The sequence below is a fragment of the Branchiostoma floridae genome, chromosome 9, assembly GCF_000003815.2.
Source record: "Branchiostoma floridae strain S238N-H82 chromosome 9, Bfl_VNyyK, whole genome shotgun sequence".
Taxonomy (NCBI): domain Eukaryota; kingdom Metazoa; phylum Chordata; class Leptocardii; order Amphioxiformes; family Branchiostomatidae; genus Branchiostoma; species Branchiostoma floridae.
In genome coordinates this window covers 3,187,334-3,204,549 of record NC_049987.1, presented here as the reverse complement: position 1 = coordinate 3,204,549, position 17,216 = coordinate 3,187,334, and the positions used below count along the sequence as shown (strand labels likewise).

The 17,216-nt window shown below is 43.9% G+C and overlaps 2 protein-coding genes and 1 long non-coding RNA gene across 3 annotated transcripts in view; 2 read left to right on the top strand and 1 right to left on the bottom strand.

Annotated features, from left to right (window-relative positions):
• Positions 1-16,203, top strand: part of LOC118423273 — a 26,079-nt gene extending 9,876 nt beyond the window's left edge. The window contains exons 3-8 of the mRNA XM_035831361.1: positions 11,851-11,887; positions 12,391-12,522; positions 13,662-13,814; positions 14,532-14,683; positions 15,143-15,296; positions 15,943-16,203. Coding sequence (XP_035687254.1) covers positions 11,851-11,887; positions 12,391-12,522; positions 13,662-13,814; positions 14,532-14,683; positions 15,143-15,296; positions 15,943-16,121 — 807 coding nt within the window. The 3' untranslated portion in view covers positions 16,122-16,203. The remainder of the gene's footprint in view (positions 1-11,850; positions 11,888-12,390; positions 12,523-13,661; positions 13,815-14,531; positions 14,684-15,142; positions 15,297-15,942) is intronic.
• On the bottom strand, positions 37-2,095 carry LOC118423272. Its single transcript, XM_035831360.1, has 3 exons — positions 1,960-2,095; positions 1,442-1,643; positions 37-1,120 (listed from the first exon to the last, which is right to left on the bottom strand). Exons 1-3 carry the CDS (start codon positions 2,041-2,043, stop codon positions 177-179), a joined length of 1,230 nt encoding a protein of 409 aa, XP_035687253.1. The 5' UTR covers positions 2,044-2,095; the 3' UTR covers positions 37-176.
• Positions 4,765-11,061, top strand: LOC118423274. The gene is made up of 2 exons (XR_004832012.1): positions 4,765-4,961; positions 10,234-11,061. It is a non-coding gene; the product is annotated as an uncharacterized LOC118423274 (long non-coding RNA).
• Positions 16,204-17,216: the final 1,013 nt, after the last annotated feature.

The window sequence follows — 17,216 nt, the reverse complement described above, 5'->3', positions numbered from 1 at the left end:
TTCAATCACAAGTCAAGGCCATGAGCACAAAGTAGCCATCTATAAGCTAACAGAAGTATTGAAATATCGATAGACTTGTGGTCTATTACTTCAATCTCGTGGTCTATCAATGCAATCAGAATATTTACATTGAATGAGTCAGCAAATTATCAGAATGTTCTATCAAAGATGATTTCTCATGCATTCTCATATGTAGCTGACCACTTAGAGACTAGCCTGTTCACCCATTTAGCTAGATTGACTGAAGAAAGCTTTGCCAAGAGGTCCCTCTTGAAACCAGGGAAGGAGTTGTATTCCCTCCCTGGGACATAGCTAAGGGCCTCGACCTGTGCGTACTGATCGACCAGGGTGTGCAGCTCTGGAATGCGATCAGCTTTGGTGTGGCGTCCAGAGTCAGAACGCACACCCAAGTCTGAGTCTGCCCTCTTTAGCAGTGCCGCCATTTCACCAATGGCATTGGCAATACGGGCAGCACTCTGTTCATTGAGGTTAGGCCCAAGGTGCTTCAGGAAGGATTTCAGGTAGTTGTTCATGTGTTCCAAATTTTGATCCAGGGGGATATTGTTACCTTTACCGCCTCTGTTGTTCACTACTCTGTTCCACACCAGACTGTGGGCCAGCTTAGGGGGCAACAGGGCATTCACTTTGGCAAAGAACATCAAAGTACCATATGCATATTTGGTGTGGCCGTAGGCTTTGTAATACAAAAGGGCCATCCTGAAGCACCTGGATAACCTCTCCCCGTCTCCCTCCTTGGTGGCATCGTCCATGTTGCGGATCAAGAGAGCTAGGGTCAGTTTGCTTGTCTGGTAGTTGTAAATGTGGTCTTCTTTTGGCAAACTTGACTCTTCGCTCTCTTCCTCCACAACAAGGTCGTGATGGCCTTTTTCATGTGTGACTCTTGCCCCAGGCCTTACGTACACCTTTGGGCAACCGGGGTGTCGGCAAGGCAACTGTGGTCTCGGTTTGGGTGCCATACCTTCTCTGATGTCATGGAGAGACTCAGTATTGCCTGCAAGCAAGTCATCTACAATCTCTGCCGCCCTGCTCTCAAGCCAGTCCTTTTGCACGTGGAGATTGGCATTCAGGATGTAGGCAGGGGGGAAGTCTGCTGGTCGTGCTGACAGAATAAAAAAAGAAAAGAAAAACAAGACAAGACTATCGTCAGTTTCAAGTGCCTTTGTTATAGAATGAAATGTTGTAATGAATAGGACAAGTTGTAATTGTCATGTGATGCTTTTGATATGTTAAGCTATGTATACCTGCTAATGTTAAGCTATTAAACTGCTTTAATTTAGCCTTTTGTGCTGCTACAAATACACTACATTGCCTTTCAATAAATGTAAGCAACCATCATGAATTGTATAAGTTGGAAGGTGTACTTGCAGTACATTTCACATAATGAGAAGCATGGATGTTTTAAAAGAAACACTTCTCTCACCATCAATGCTTTCCAACTTGAAGGCTTTCAAGCAGGCGTAGATGATGAGAGCATCGATGTCCTTGTTGATGTACTCCTTGTAGTGGTTGTAGGCATCGTGGGGTCCTTTCTTGGCTGTTGTTGCGCCTACCACATTCATGTTGGAGCACAAGGATCCCTTGTCACCCGCCGACGCCTCCTTGTAGAAGATGCTGTGCAGTATCTAAAACACAAGAAAGTGAAAAATCATTTAATAGGTGACGCCCAAAGTCAAGTCAACAATGTTGTCATATACTTAGCCTTCGGTATGTTAGTATACCCAGACACATACTTTTGCACATATGAATATAAAAGAGGGATGGACAGTGTAAAGATATAGATATCATAGCACAGCCTAATCTCCAAGCAGATCTTGTGGTGGCCTAAGATGGTATCATAAGCTTGGGAAGGAGTTTAGCCAGCAAAAGGAGTAAATTGATCTGCTTGGAGATTAAGCTCAGTCCTCACACTAAAAATAAGATAGATAAACAGAAACTGACCTCTACCAAGTTTCTTATTGCGTGCCACAACTCGAACTTGGGGAGAAGACCATCCAGGCGCTCTTCTGCGTTGTCACCATCCATGAATGCCAACTGGACATTCTCTGCCCTCTCCACTGAAAGCCAGTCTCCCCCAAGGAGCGGGCGCGACTAAACTAATCTAACCCCGTAAGAACTCCCCCGGCCTGTACCAATCAACTGTACGGGCGGTCACCCCTACACCGCCGAGCGCCCGACGGTATGGTTCCCAGGCTAAGGTTAATAGGCTCCAGCTGTTTTTTTTTAACGTATTTTAGTCGTTTTTATCGGGCTTTCTATTTTGTATTGTATCTCGCAGTGTCAAATCCTAACTTAGGTTTTGACAGTAGAGTTTTGACAATACAAGATACAATACAAAATAGAAAGTTTGAGCCGGAACAGCCGGAGCCCTAACCTCTGTTTGAAGATTAAGAGGAGGCGCCTCGAGCACGTATCAGCCTCATTACTCACACTTTGGGAACCTACTGGCTGCAAGTAATACACCAGATTAATTATGGGCCAGAATGCTTACATCTGCTTGGACTGATTTGCTGATGTAAGGATGTCCCATTGGCAAAGTTTATCATCTGTTTTTACAAGACTCAGCTCCATTTTTAATTAAAGGGTTTACAACGCTTTGGAGAAGGAGAAAGCAGACAAATTAAAACAACTCCGAGAGATCCGAGTCCTTACATATGTAACATACTGGCCGAGCAGATGTGGTGGAAGAGGCTCAGAGGAAACCACGTACACGGTGCGTTGAATGATATTTCTCTCCCAGGCTAGACACTCCTACACATACATACATCCTTGTACTTGGAGATTACAGTTGGCTGGGTGAGCTCGCCCACTGAAAGATTCTACCCCGCCAGGCTAATATGCTATTTCGTATCCTTTCATTTACTAGGAAAGCTACTCTCCAAGCAGAGGTTGAGTCGCGTGGATATAGTAGTATTTTTTTCCGACTACTATATCTACGCGACTCAACCCTCTGCTTGGAGAGTATAGGGGAAACTACTTCACTGGGCCCAGCAAATATAGTAACCCAGCAAATCCAGTATACTGCAAAGCTTTATGATAGATATCCTGGAAGCCAGATTGTTTTCAGGGCCAACACTGACAAACTCCTGTTTTCTATTGACCGACATGTCACAAAGGAAATTCTACAACAGCCGCCCTGAGTGTCCTAGGTTACGCCTTGAGTTACGGAACCGCCTGGGGTTCAGTGATAACTGTCCAAGTAGAGGTTTGTGTAGAAGATTGTGTTTTCTGGTGGGGAGACTCCGAGTGTGGACATATATATCCCGCCTGTCGGGGTGTACAGGGTCAGCTGGGGGTTTTAAAATTACCTTTGGGGTATGTTCACTATGAAAACAGCCTGGGAGATCGGCTTCTACCATGCCAGTAAACAAACATAGGCACCAACAAAGATCAACAAACAGTATACGAGTTTCACGACTTCCAGACTGTTACAAGCCAGCTCCCCGGCTTCGGGGCCGTGGAAGGACAAGCCGCTTATGGTCGGCTGGTTAACCTCCAAGCAGATCCTATGGTGCCATAAGATAGTAATATGTAGTTTAATATATACATTTGGGGAAACGGGTGTGGTGAGGGCTAAATATTATATCCTTGTTCCCTGTATATCAATTCCACAAGGTACGAATTAGGTTTCGGCGTTTGTGTGTTTGTGTGTGTGTTTTTCATGCCTTTTGGGGTTCCTGTTCGAGACTCGGGAACTATATTACGGCTGGATACCAGGCTAATAATTCCAGGTTACAAAAACATAATAATTAAACACTCCTAGTAACTCATAAACAATATCGACATTAATACACCATGACAATAACCCTACTAACCTTTGATAAGAGAGCCAGTAGCGTTCCATGTGGAGACATCCGGTGACCGCCCTATGTTCGAGACATCCATGATGCAAGCGGGTTAACGTTTCCACGCGATTATCGTGTCCAGCGAAACTTCCGACCTCGCGCGACGACTGGATTCTCTACACTGTCCGCGGAGTTGGAACATATATTCGATGACGCTGATGTACCATCCAAAAACAAGTTGACGAATGGCACAAGTCTATGTGAGGAAAAGTCTGTAGACAGCATAAGTTGAAGACGTGAGCTAAGTGCGCTGACCAGAACGGGTGAATGTGCTAATTAGAAACAGAAACAGATACGGCCTGACAAGGGTCGTTCTTCCCCACCAGGACAGATTCTGTTCCGCACCCTTGTGTAACAGGACCTGTGTAACATGGTAGATTGGGCCACAGCAAGTAAATTGTATGGATGACATCGAGCAGAAAAGTCAGATAGGGCGATAGGGAAAAATTGTGTGATGGGGCGACATTTCAAAATAGACACCATAAACGTTGTAACAAGAACTAAATGGACAAAACTTGGTATCACAGCCAACGAGGCATTCATTTCTGTATACAAGACGGGATTGAACTGTTGTAGTAAAAGTGACACTAGTGTGGTAGACTGACAACTACACTTATAGCTTCGTATTAATTGGTGCCACTTTTACGAGTCGACTATCAAACTTGTTTAACTTCTACAACTACAGCCGTGGCATGGGTACGTCGCAATTGTCACTACTACTTACGTAGAATCATTAGACTACAAAACGACACAACATACGTGCTCATTTTGTTAAATTTTTTTGCCATATTGACCGTCTCCAAAGAAGAAAAACAAAACTTTTCTGAAATCAGGCGAAAATGAGCGCGTGGATGTCATCCATAAAACTTACTTGCTGTGGCCTTATCTTGTGAAAGAAGGGCTGAGCCCCGTAGAGACTCACAGTGAGCACTAGAGACGGACGGGTCGTGTTCTCCCGAGATGCCGCCACAACTGTGTCAACTGTGTTTGGACTATTTTAACTCCTCAGAGTCGGATAATGACCAGGAAACGCGCTGAAGTTTGGGCACTGGGTGTCCAACCTGTCAGTGGCTTTTCAAGAATTTCCAGAACCGTAAGGTAGGTTTACATGCTTGTTTGTTTTGAACATTCATATCTCACAAGGAAAATTACCCACGTTGCTATACATGTAGGTTTGGGTATTAGGAAAATATATCCCATACATCAGATTTTCAGATGACTGGCGAGAGTAACAGATATCTCTACGCGGTGAATTGTATCAAGACCGGAGAGGCCTGGTGGCATTTCTCTGTGACCGCCCAGTATAAATTTTTTTCGGTCCACAGATTAACAACGAGAGCCTTTTTCAAGTTTTTGGAATCCATGTACAAATTCCCGTTCTCGGAGTAACGCCACCGAAAGTTGTCAAACCAAGTTTCTTAGGATACATTATATTATGGCATTCACCCCATGTTTATTAGACGACAGACGCTTGAAAAACTCAAGACCAGAAAACAAAAACAAGAAACTAGAATATGCCGGGTTCTGAAGTGGATGCAGGGTCGGACATATGGTTTGGTCGTTACATGTATAATGGCGTGATCAGTCTCTTGTTTCCCAAGACTGGTGTAGATAACGATCTATGGTATGTGTTATGGCTTGCACTCGGACCGCCATCGTTGACCCAGAGAATTGTAACAGTGGGATTCAAGTACTCTTCAAGCAGAGGTTAGGCTGAGGCTGTGTTTTTTCCGGGCTTTCTATTTTGTATTTTATTTTGCCTAGGCTTTGACACGACTTTGACACAGCTAACTAAAATACAAAATAGAAAGCCCGATAAATACGACTAAAAAACGTTAAAAAACAGCCACAGCCTAACCTCTGCTTGGAGAGTAGGGTTCAAGCACCGCCAACAACCGACTTTGCCTAACGCCTGTCATGCTTTTGGCCGAATCGGTTGGGTGCTTGGTTTTGGGAGCTTGGCTGGCCGGATCCGGCGTAGCCTGGTTACCAAACCCCAGCCCGATCTCAGGTATCTATCGTGCCAACACGAAAGATATTTGAGGTTGGGGTATGGTTTCCAGGCTAGATCCTTCGTAGGGATTCGAATTTCGGGAGCGACCTTGGAGTAGAAACATTCCCATGATTCTGACCTCCGCTGTGCAGTTATGCAGACACATTATCCCTAATTCCAAGTAGAAACATCTGATTAGGACTGGACCGTCACCCCCAGTGGACTCTCTTCTTTTGTGTAGGTGAATACACCAAGGAGAAGTTTGTTTTAACTATGATTTCAATTTAGTGTATATTTCATTTCCTGTGCTGCTAAACAACACAAACTTTAGCGCGAGCGATAAACGTCTTACAACTACAAGCAACTATTCTCCAAGCAGAGGTTGGGTAGCGGGCATCAGTACTGGCAGGGATTTTAACTTGCTTGACCCCCCCGCTGGCCGATGAAAATCCAGGCCACTGTCAATGTAGACACACGACGTATTCCATGTAATAATGTCGAATCACTGCATTTAGCCCACATGGGCATGAACATGCAAATAATAATCTCTGTCACAATTCCCGCTACCGAACCTCTGCTTGGAGACAAGCGACCTTTTCCTCAAATCCGGGACAAATGCAGTGGTGCATGTCTCCATCCCAGCAGGACATGGAGGCCTGGTCACAGGGGCAAATCAGCCTTCTTCACGGCTTCTATGCGCGTGTTTCTTGGGGAGGTAACACGATCTTTCGACATACTAGTAATACCTACTAGTACCCGACATAAGACTCTACTAAGGCCATGTTGATTTGATTATATGGATGGCATCCTCTGGGAACTCCAAAACTGATGCGAGCGAGCGAATAAAAAAAAAGTTTGGCCACACCAAAAAAGTTGCCTTCAGTATGAAATCAAAGTGGCCAGGAAGGTTGAACATAGGACTAAACACACTTAGTATGGTATACCAGCAGTTAGGTGTAGGGACGAGTACATCATACGGGTGCAAGACAATTTTTTTTTCTTCTTGGACCAATCCAAAAAAAACAGACCTGAAAAAAAAACAGAGGAACAGGTTTCGCCAATTACAAAATGGACACACTATGTCGGCAGCCATTTTGGGTCTTACGGGGGGACAAGAAGACAACAAGAGCGAAGTCAAGTAGAGTTTATAGTCAATTGTACCAAGTTTCTACAGTCAAAGGTACAGAGACAGTTAGCCTTTATTGCATGGATATGGGATTTTAAAATGAAATGGGAGTCCAATAATCCACCAAACAGATTCCTTTGAAGCAAAATTGACCAATTACCATTGTATCGAGTATTGCCAGTTCTCATGTTTCCACAGACAATCAGGTCCAGGATCAGGTCCGGACCTGGTAATGATCCTCTGGACCTGAATTTTCTGTACTGGTACCTCCCCCAACCAACAATAGATTTTTTTTCTTTCTGTCCTTTCACATCTTATTCTTTGACTTTAGATTCATTTTGGCATTCTATGGCATTAGTTATCTGTTTACTGATACTTTTTTTTCAATATACGGAATATTTGTGCTCATTTTACAGCTGTTTTGCACAATTTATTGTGTGGTCGAAAACTTTTGTTTTTGGAAATGGCCGAAAATTGGTGCGAGCACGGATGTCATCCATATAATCAAAGCAACATGGCCTAAGACAAGATATATAGCAAATCAAGGCCCCCTCCCCTTTAAATATAACAATAGAGGCCATTTAAAGGGGCATTCCACTCCAGAAGGGAGTCTTGTTTTCCAATAGATAATGTGTTAATGAATACATAATCTGCCGAATCACCTTGGGATGAATTACGTAATGTGTGTTTTATAAAACAGTAATGACACTCACTAAACCCATGCAGACCCTACCCATGCATTCACTATACGCATAGACACTTTGGTTATCGTACATATTTTCGGAATAAATGAGGTACGCTGAGCACACCGAGAAGGCAAATTGCTCATAAGATAGCAAGGAGTACAAGAGCAAGACGAAATTTCTTAGCGAACCTGAAATTAGTTTGGTAACCTTACCTAAAAGTTCTGCATTGTATTCAGCCATAGGATTAATTCAATTATAGGGTACTTGAGGAGTTTAGTAGAAGACTGAATGCTTTTGAAGCATGCGGAGCAACTGGGTACTTTATCGTATAATGTGAAGTAGTATGCCGTTATCACTTCCTAAAATGAATATCTATCGCAAAATAACACTCCCTTGTGGAGTGGAATGCCCCTTTAAGGCGTAGAAAGGCTGTGAAGGAGGTAAGACGTCGCCAGTGATTTCACTCCTTGGAGATAGCGCCCCCTCCCCTCAACAATAAAGGCCAAAGGCGTAGAAAGGCTTTGAAGGAGGTAAGAAGTCGTCAGTGATTTCACTCCTTGGAGATGGTAACCTCCTTATGAGCGATATTTCGGGAGTTGGGGGCCGGTGTCACACTCACCGGAAGTACTCGCATGTGCTTTCGGAATGTCCAAGCAGATACATGGGAGGAAAAGTCATTATCCAAGGGCTAAACTAACCCCTACATTAAATATTTTCGTTTGAAACATACCGTTAACTTTGGAAATGATAAGCACGTGTTTCACGTGTTCCCTGTTGTGGTAAAACACCCGACGTTTCTGAACACAATATCAGGCTATACAGGTCCTGTCTCCACACACACAAACAAACACTCCAGTTCCAGAATTCCATCGCCATATAAATGAATAAAACCATATATGACAGAAGGTCATTTTGTCGTATTCTGTCCATGTATAAAGTAGTCTTACTAGATAGCAGAGTGTTCCTTGAACCTTGAACTCTACTCTTGAAATGTGCCAAAATCTCTGTATCCCAAGAGTCTCTACTCTTCAAACTTTCTGTGTACCTTCCTTCATATCTGATCGATAGTCACTCAACTGCTTCCGTTAGCCGAGACTCCACCACCACTCCATTGTGGCCGATGTCAGTCATATTTATAAGCAGGTTCGGCGCTGCTATTTTACTTTGACCTACTTTCAACGTCACTCAAGATGGGATGGTCTTCAAACAAATCTCCTTATGTGTGTGATAGTCACTTAACTGCTTCCTAAATGTTATCCCGACTATCGTTATCGAGAAAGTGGCATATTACATTTAGAAGCGTGTCTGTATGGGAGTACTTGGATTTAAAAGCTACAACAGATACATTTGAAGCGTTTACAGTAATCTCCAAGTAGATACTACGGTAGCGTAAGATAGTATCAAAAGCTGCCAGAGGAGTAAAGCCGGCTCAGGAGTGTGCTTTGTTACCGGGCAAATGGACACATTTATTTTGGCTGACTACGCTCCTTGGCCAGTTTGGTACTATCTTATGCCATAGTAGGATCTGCTTTGAGATTAGGTTTACAGTACCGCACACTACGGGCACTGGACCGGCCATCAGGATGTTAATCCCAGACAATCAATTAATTAGGTGATAATCAGCTGTTAATGGCCGTTACACACGCCCAGGCGTATGTCCCTTTCTGTGCGATTTCAAGATTCTGGTAGACATTTGAAGCCTTTTAGAAAAGCCTTGTCAGCCCACAAAAAGTTAAGATTACAATACGCTTAAATTTTAAAGTTAGACGAATATGCCTTAGACCGGTCGGTGACATGTCATAGGCCGTTGCCAATAGCAACAAACAATGAACGAAAGAAAAAACACCGTCAGTACCCACTGGGGTAGGCAACTTGTCATGTTTTCCCATCGTCTTATGTGCTGTGCTTGGAGCTCCCTGCTTGGAAATTGGTTGATTGACAGTGATGCAGGTAACGCTACTATCATGTTATTAGATCCGACATGATCGACATGTTTTTAATTTATATTAGGCAAGCCTTGTGACCCTACATGTAAATGTAGTGAGCTTTAGCATACTAACGCTTTATACCTGCGTAGATCAGGTGTTAAAATGTAAAATCAGCTTTAAAAAGTTTTAGGAAAAGCGTCAGGAAAAAGGCACCAACCATTCGGGGATGTATTAGTATAGTAGAGTAGCTGTTTCTCCAACCTATCAAGCGACTTACTCAAGACCCCCTCCCGTCTTGTCGGCAATTCCTAAAACGCTTGTTAGTTAATGTTACCAACCACAACTTTCACACAACAGACACGCTACCACGAAAAAGTAGGTGGTACATATTCTCCAAGCAGAGGTTGGGTAGCAGGGATTTGAAGTGGCCGAGATTTTAATGGGGAGCCAAGAAGTAAAAAATTCCAGCCACTACTCAGTGACTCAACCTGAAGAGACCAAATACATCCAACATTTTTTTTCAATCACATGAATTTTCTATCTATTTTGTAGACATGTTTTATTCTTCACTGTCGCCCAACATATGACACAAATGCCATTCCACCTTCCTAATAGCCCTTTAACACTTTGTTTACAGGACCCCTTGTAGAAGACAGACGACTTCACGGTCGTCCCGGCAGGCTCCAACGATAAGTCAAGAGATGGTACCCTAGTTTGTGAAGGTCATCACCACCTACCAGGACAAACAGCGCCTGAAACTCCGTGCCAAACAACGACGGGGTGTATGTGAGGGAGTCGATTGAGAACAAGCCTCTCGAAGAATACACTGCCAAGTATGAGGAGATCGTCGCTGTACATCTGTCACAAGATAAGACACGTACTCCACTGGCCGGCTGACTCCCCTAGTGTACTATAGACTCTATTTGCCCACTTTCTACAATTAGGTCACCGATCCGCGGAGCCTGGTAGAGGCTAGTAGCAGAGATAGAGAGGGCCTGGAACGCCGTGAAACAGGCCATGGGATTTAATGATGTATTACTTATTCCACTACGAAATGTCTTGCCTGGATTGGTGATTGGAGCATAAAATAATTCAGTTGCTTGACGTGACAGACTGAAACAAGACTATGGTGTGTGGTAATAATGATATTCCTATGTCTTTTTTTCAAGTACACCTGTGTTGTCAAAATGTGGGGTAACACAATTAGGAAAGACCTACATCCGGTTCTCAGGAGGAAGGTTTTCCAAAATTGCATTTCTATTTGGATGTCTAAATCTCCTTGCGGGAAATATAACTTTCTACATACGCGTGTCCAGTGTCCAAGAAAGTACAACATTGACTTCTTCAGTGTAGTGTGACGCTTTTCATGATGCTATTAATGTAGTGTAATAGCAATACTGTCAATGTTGACATTCATTGTAGCATATCAGTTGAATACAAAACTAAAAACTTTGATAGGACCGCTGAATTTTGTGAGAACACGTTATTGAATCATCTCATTCTTTTATAGAGAATCGCTCCTAGGAATAGGGCCGTTATTAACGTTTAGCCGTTCTGGTGGCACGAGGCTTTTAGCCGCGCCGACGTTACAAGGCTGTTGGCCGCGCTGCGCTGTGATACGGCGGCTTTTAACCGCGCTGCAGCTGGCGGCTTTTAGCCGCGCTAGCTGCGACCGACGGCGCGCTGAAGGCACCGGCGGCTTTTAGCCGCGCTGAAGGCACCGGTAGCTTTTAACCGCGCTGAAGGCACCGGCGGCTTTTAACCGCGCTGAAGGCACCGGCGGCTTTTAGCCGCGCTGAAGGCACCGGCGGCTTTTAACCGCGCTGAAGGCACCGGCGGCTTTTAGCCGCGCTGAAGGCACCGGCGGCTTTTAACCGCGCTGAAGGCACCGGCGGCTTTTAGCCGCGCTGTGACCGGCGGCTTTTAACCGCGCTGAAGGCACCAGCGGCTTTTAGCCGCGCTGAAGGCACCGGCGGCTTTTAGCCGCGCTGAAGGCACCGGCGGCTTTTAACCGCGCTGTGTCGGGCGGATTTTAGCCGCGCTAAAGGCACCGGCGGCTTTTAACCGACCTGTGACCGGCGGATTTTAGCCGCGCTGATGACCATCGGCGGCTTTTAGCCGCGCTGAAGGCGCTTTATTATAGCATACTCAGCAGCTTCACTTTCAACATTTGGGTATCTTGAGGTTTGAAAATTCGAGACGAAAAAAGGGAACAAATTGGATTTTCCCCTTTAAATTTGGATCGTGTTTTCAGCTCTTGGTTCTTTCCGCTGTCTTGGCAGTGGTCAACGGTAAGTAATTGAGTTTCTAGGAAATTGATCTGTAGTTACAAACAAGAAAAAAATTGACCGTACAAAACAACATTTTAAGAAATGTATTCACACTTTCAAAGACGTCCTTTAAAAGAAGGTGGCTTGATCAGAGACTGTATGATGGACTTGGAATAGTGAGATGTGAGCAGAGTTTTCTTAACACTAGTTGAACAAGCGGAGAATTTACGAATTATGATGTTGGTACAACTATAGAGACCCCTTAGCTGGACGCAAATACAATCGTCATCATTTAATGTATCATTAATACTGATTTCGAAATACACAAATAAAGTAACAATAAGCTAAATTCTGTAACTTGGAAATTAATGTAGCGTTGCAGTTGGTTTTATTTTTGTGTGCATGAGACTTAAGGTAAGTAAATAAAATAAAATATCATATTTGACGCGTGTATCCTTAGAAGTCTTATGGATTGCTTGAAGAGATAATGATATTTACTACTATCTGCATCTTCACTTCTGTAGCTGACGGTGCCTGCAATGCTATGAGCGGCACTTGTCTGGACTGGCGTTACTACAAGTGTACGGCTGGCTATGAGGTAGGCTTGTGCAGCGGCGACTCGAACAGGAGGTGCTGCAAGCAATGTACCTCCAGCTGTAAGTACACAGGAACTAGTACTTACATGACAAATGACGTCACCACTGAAGTCATACACTACTCCCTTAGCATTGTGGGAAACAAAATGTCGGCGCCTTTGGACAGGAACTAACCCAATATGTGTTTACCTATAGCAAACTTACAAGCCAAGACTGGCCGATTAATTTTCACTACGCAGAAGCGACCCCTATCCATTTATAGGTGAATGTGTAAGGTTTGTTGAGTATGAATATGTTATGAAAATAATGTAACATTTCACAGCTTCATCCATGCTATGTATGAACTGGTTTCCTGTAAAAAGGACCTAAAAAACATTAAAAGTGAATTTACTTCTATGAAATTAGAGTGTGGTTGTGTATGTAGAAACAAATAGTATGAGACAGCATCATACGGTATGTCCATGGAATGTTGTATGTCAACATTGTTATTGTTGGCGTGAAGTTGTCCTGCTCTTCTCTACAACAGTTCTCGTTAGGTGTAACAATATTGACCTGACCTAACAAATCTATTGGTTTTTGAACGTCCATTTATGGTAGAGAATGCACTTTTAACCTTCGCCAAGAAGGTTACATATCCGAGTGCCTGAATATGGTTGGTACAGGTTGGCACAATGAAAAAATGAAATAAAAACGATTAAAGTATTGGTCTGATCACATAGCAACTTTCTTCTTGGTAGCAGATAGCTTGTGGTATAAGGAAGAAGTGGTGTAGGTTTGTGCCCCTATCAGCTTGCTCTGGAGCTGCAGGTGTTTTTTTTGTAAATATATGTTTTGGGGTTAGTATAGTATGTGGGGAAGGACAACCTCAAGCCGACCGTTCACACCTACGCCACATCTTCAGAAAAGACGCTGGAGCCGCATGTTCCCCGTTTAGGAACTTTATTCGAACCAACACACAAGAAACATGTTTCGCCGTGTGGCTTTCTCAGTGTTATGGGCTCGAATGAGCATAGTACAGCATGTCCTCGCTTTTATAGGCCAAGTGCATAGTGAACTGACACCCAAGTGCAAGGTACCCTAGGTGGCTTAACCAATCACAGTACAGCAAGTTAGTGCAGTCTGCTCTAGGACTGGTGCATAACATGACCTCTGTTGGCCTTTAAACATGACTTCATCTATATGTTTTGGGGTTACTTCAGGCATCTCGGACCAGGACTACTGGGACACCTACTCGGATAGTGCCTGTAAGGATGCAGGAGGGGAGTGTAAGGATGACAGTAACTACTGTACCGGTAGCTACACCTCCGGCATGTGCGGAGGGCCGTCCGACAGGAAGTGCTGTCTGCCACAAGGTAAAGCTAAGGGCACAACCCGCCGTACGTGCAATTTATCCGTACGTTTTTTTGGGAGGTCACGTTCGCCACGTATTTCTGAAAACGTTCAGGCTGTACAGGGCTGGCGGGTCACCCGTAATGGCACGTAAAGGGGTCGAATCCGCAGCCCGATAGCACAATGTTTTGCCTGCACGTAAAGTTCTACAGCGTGTCTGCGTGCTCCAAAATCCGTCGGATTCTCTACAAGTTCGTACGGAGGCGGTACTTACCACTTACGGACCCCAAAAGATTGCCCACGTTTTGGCACGTAGACAGCACGTATTTACACGTACGGCGGGTTGTGCCCTTAGGTTAAGGTTGTTTTCGGTTCTGGTGTGGAAACATTAGAGTCGGTAAGTAGGTATTCTATTGTCTATATGCACACCACTTACCCATTCTTAGATCAGCTATTCAAAACCTCATACTTCCAACAGAGTGTGGAATACAAGTAGACTCATTTAGAAGTCAGGTCGAAAATTTTTCTCAGCGACCCACTGAAAGAAGGCTGGGGTCAGCAGCATTTTCCTAGGGTCATACGGTTAACCCGAAATACAACATTTTTCCTATGCCTAAACAAATATTACGCACTGTATATATACGTGGCATCGTTCAGTGTAATTGGTGGGGTGATTCCTCTCGTACTTCATGTGACATCTGCAACTATGAAATCAGCGACTCAGTACACTTGTCTTGTAGGGAGTTCTGGCGGTACCAGCGGCGGCGACGGTAGTTGCACTGTCCGTTCCTACAGCAACAGCAACTTTGTGGGAGACCCCATCCACGTGGAGGATGGGTTCAGGGGGGCCATGGACGACATCAACCGTGCTGCCGGCCGCTGTGGCGTCAAGGTCATTTTATTTGCTCTGAAAGACTTTTTTCCGATTGGCAAGCTCCTGAAACCGATGTGTCGTTTGAGTCTGCGTACAATGGCATTGTTTCAGAATTATGAACAAATTGTTGAAAAGGGATGTTCGTATGTCTCTAGCAGCCTTGAAGTCTTTGTTCCAATTAGTTGGTAAGTGGGAGACCCAGGTTCAAGTCCAGGGAGGGACATCTTGGTTGGGCACCGTGTTTCGGTAGGGACGCAAACCGGGGGCCCGTGCCCGTGCCCGAGCAGCTTGCCTGGAGCACATCTCTCTGTAAAATATATCCTGTTACGGAAAAAAAGAAGTGAAACAGATCTATGCACCACTAGACTCTACAAGGTAGCCAACACCACTTGCATAGTACTTAACGAACAATAATTGTCTATTACAACAAGCCAGAGAGTAAGATTTTTAAAACGTTGCTTGACCTGTGACCTCAAGGTTTGGATCACCCACTCGTGGCGTAAGCTGGGAGCTTTCATTGGTGGAGCCATCGTCCAACCAGCGTCCAACAGCAACCACCTGGTGGGCCATGCCATCGACATGAACATCCAACGCTCGGACGGCAGTCTCTGTAACGGAGACTGTCTGCAAGGTATTGCGTTAGGGTTAAGCGTTCTTCTAAACTGATTGGTTGGTCGCCTAGATTGCATAAAATTTGTATGATTTAAACGTGACATGATGATTTGATAACGTTGTAAAATAAATGCCCTTTAGTTTCATTAGTTGTTCATGCGATCTTGTAAAAATTGTAAGTAAGTGGAGGTCCCCGAACTTTTTCCATTTTTGTTCAAAAATGCGAGTACCTCACCGTTCCGCACCTGTTGGCGACTGTTTGCGACAGACATTCGCTAATGGCCACAAAGGCGTCGCCAATTGGTCGAATGATGGTGATTTTCTAATGTAAGCTTGACAAACTGTTGGCAATGGGCGCGCACTAGACCCAACCTAGTCAGGCGCGATCACTAGTGGCAACACAAGTACTGTGCCCAACATGTTTCCAATTAAGTTATCTTCTTTCTAATTTGAGGCCGAAATTAAGGATGTGACACTCTGGGAGTTGCCTTCCCTATCATATAGTTTACTCGTGCGTATTTCATCAGTGTGACCGCATCAATTTGCTACACACCATCAATTTTTCTTTACACCATGTCGATCGATGTTTCTATCAGAATAAAGAAAAAACACGGTTAGGATTTGGGCATAGTGGCCTAACGCAAATGATCTCCCAACTACTGCAGGACAATGGGACAACGCCGCCAACTGCTTCCTGGATGAGGTGATCGCTGCAGGTCTGACCTGGGGCGGGGTGTTTAACGACCCTGTGCACATCGATGACCGGTACAACACCAACCTGAACCGGTACTACGCCCTGAGGGACGTCGTCCAGCCAGCCTGCGGACACGTCCCCATGACGTAATTATCAGTCGACACACTGCGCCGCCTCTGGTGACGACAGGTGGCCAAAAGTCGTCCAATAAAGACAGATTGCTTGGTGAAAAGGGTTGTGTTTTCTTTGATATTTATTATATTTATATCTTTCTTTGATATTGTGACGAGTCGATTGCCAGCAGAGGTTAAACTTTCCGATATTGATATTTTGTTTTTTTACTTGATATATCATAGTCTTTCACACACTAATAGTGTTCAACTTTGTAGATGATTAATTTTTCATTTGTTTGATAAAAAAAACTGCGTTTAAAAAGGTCATTTACGGTGTGAATGAATCAATGCAACGCTTTGTCAATATGTTGCACCTGGGGCCATTTGCGACGAAACGCAATATGTATTGGGTTTTACCTTCAGTGGTTGCTTCGATGCATGGATGCATGCTTGGTGCTTGGTTTGGTTCAACACGACCGCATGCAACTGCTACAACTGCTCGGAAATACCATTGCATTTTGGTTTCGGACTTCAATATCATGGAAAATGGCCATATAACATCTATTCCACAAGATTGCACACAAAAAAATGATTTTATCAAGAAAGCGACCGAAAATCAACATAAATAATACTATGTAGTGAGGTTAAAGCATAATGTACACTCCAATACAATACAGGTAACAACTTAGCTCAATCGGTAAAGTCATACGCCCGATCCGATAGTCCCTGGTTCGAAACCGAGATTAGATTTTTTTCTTTTTAAATATTGAAGATAATATATAAATATTCTATTTATTTATTGATATTATATTTTTATATATCATTTTTTTATTATTTTAGTATTCATTTCATGAATGCAAGGCCTTTGTCTTATGAACAGGACTTCATAGATTCCAAACCCGGCATTCGAATTTTTCTGTTCATGGTAATGGAAAATACCGTACAGCGGCTCATATGCGCGGTAAGATGATTCTCGCAAAACACTCATCACTTAAGTACTATTCATGATGTAAACAGAAGCTCTTGATGTTGTTTGCATGAAACTCCATCAAAAACAGCGATCCTTTCTTACAGTAGCAAATGCTCCATTGTTCAGTGTCGACTTCATTCAGAAGTTTTCAGACAACACGGA

Coding starts and splice junctions, on each gene's coding strand:
- LOC118423272 (XM_035831360.1), bottom strand. CDS start 2,043: ATGGATGGTGACAACGCAGAAGAGCGCCTGGATGGTCTTCTCCCCAAG. Junction 1,644..1,959: donor CAATAAGAAACTTGGTAGAG/GTCAGTTTCTGT, acceptor CTTGTGTTTTAG/ATACTGCACAGCATCTTCTA. Junction 1,121..1,441: donor CAAGTTGGAAAGCATTGATG/GTGAGAGAAGTG, acceptor TTATTCTGTCAG/CACGACCAGCAGACTTCCCC.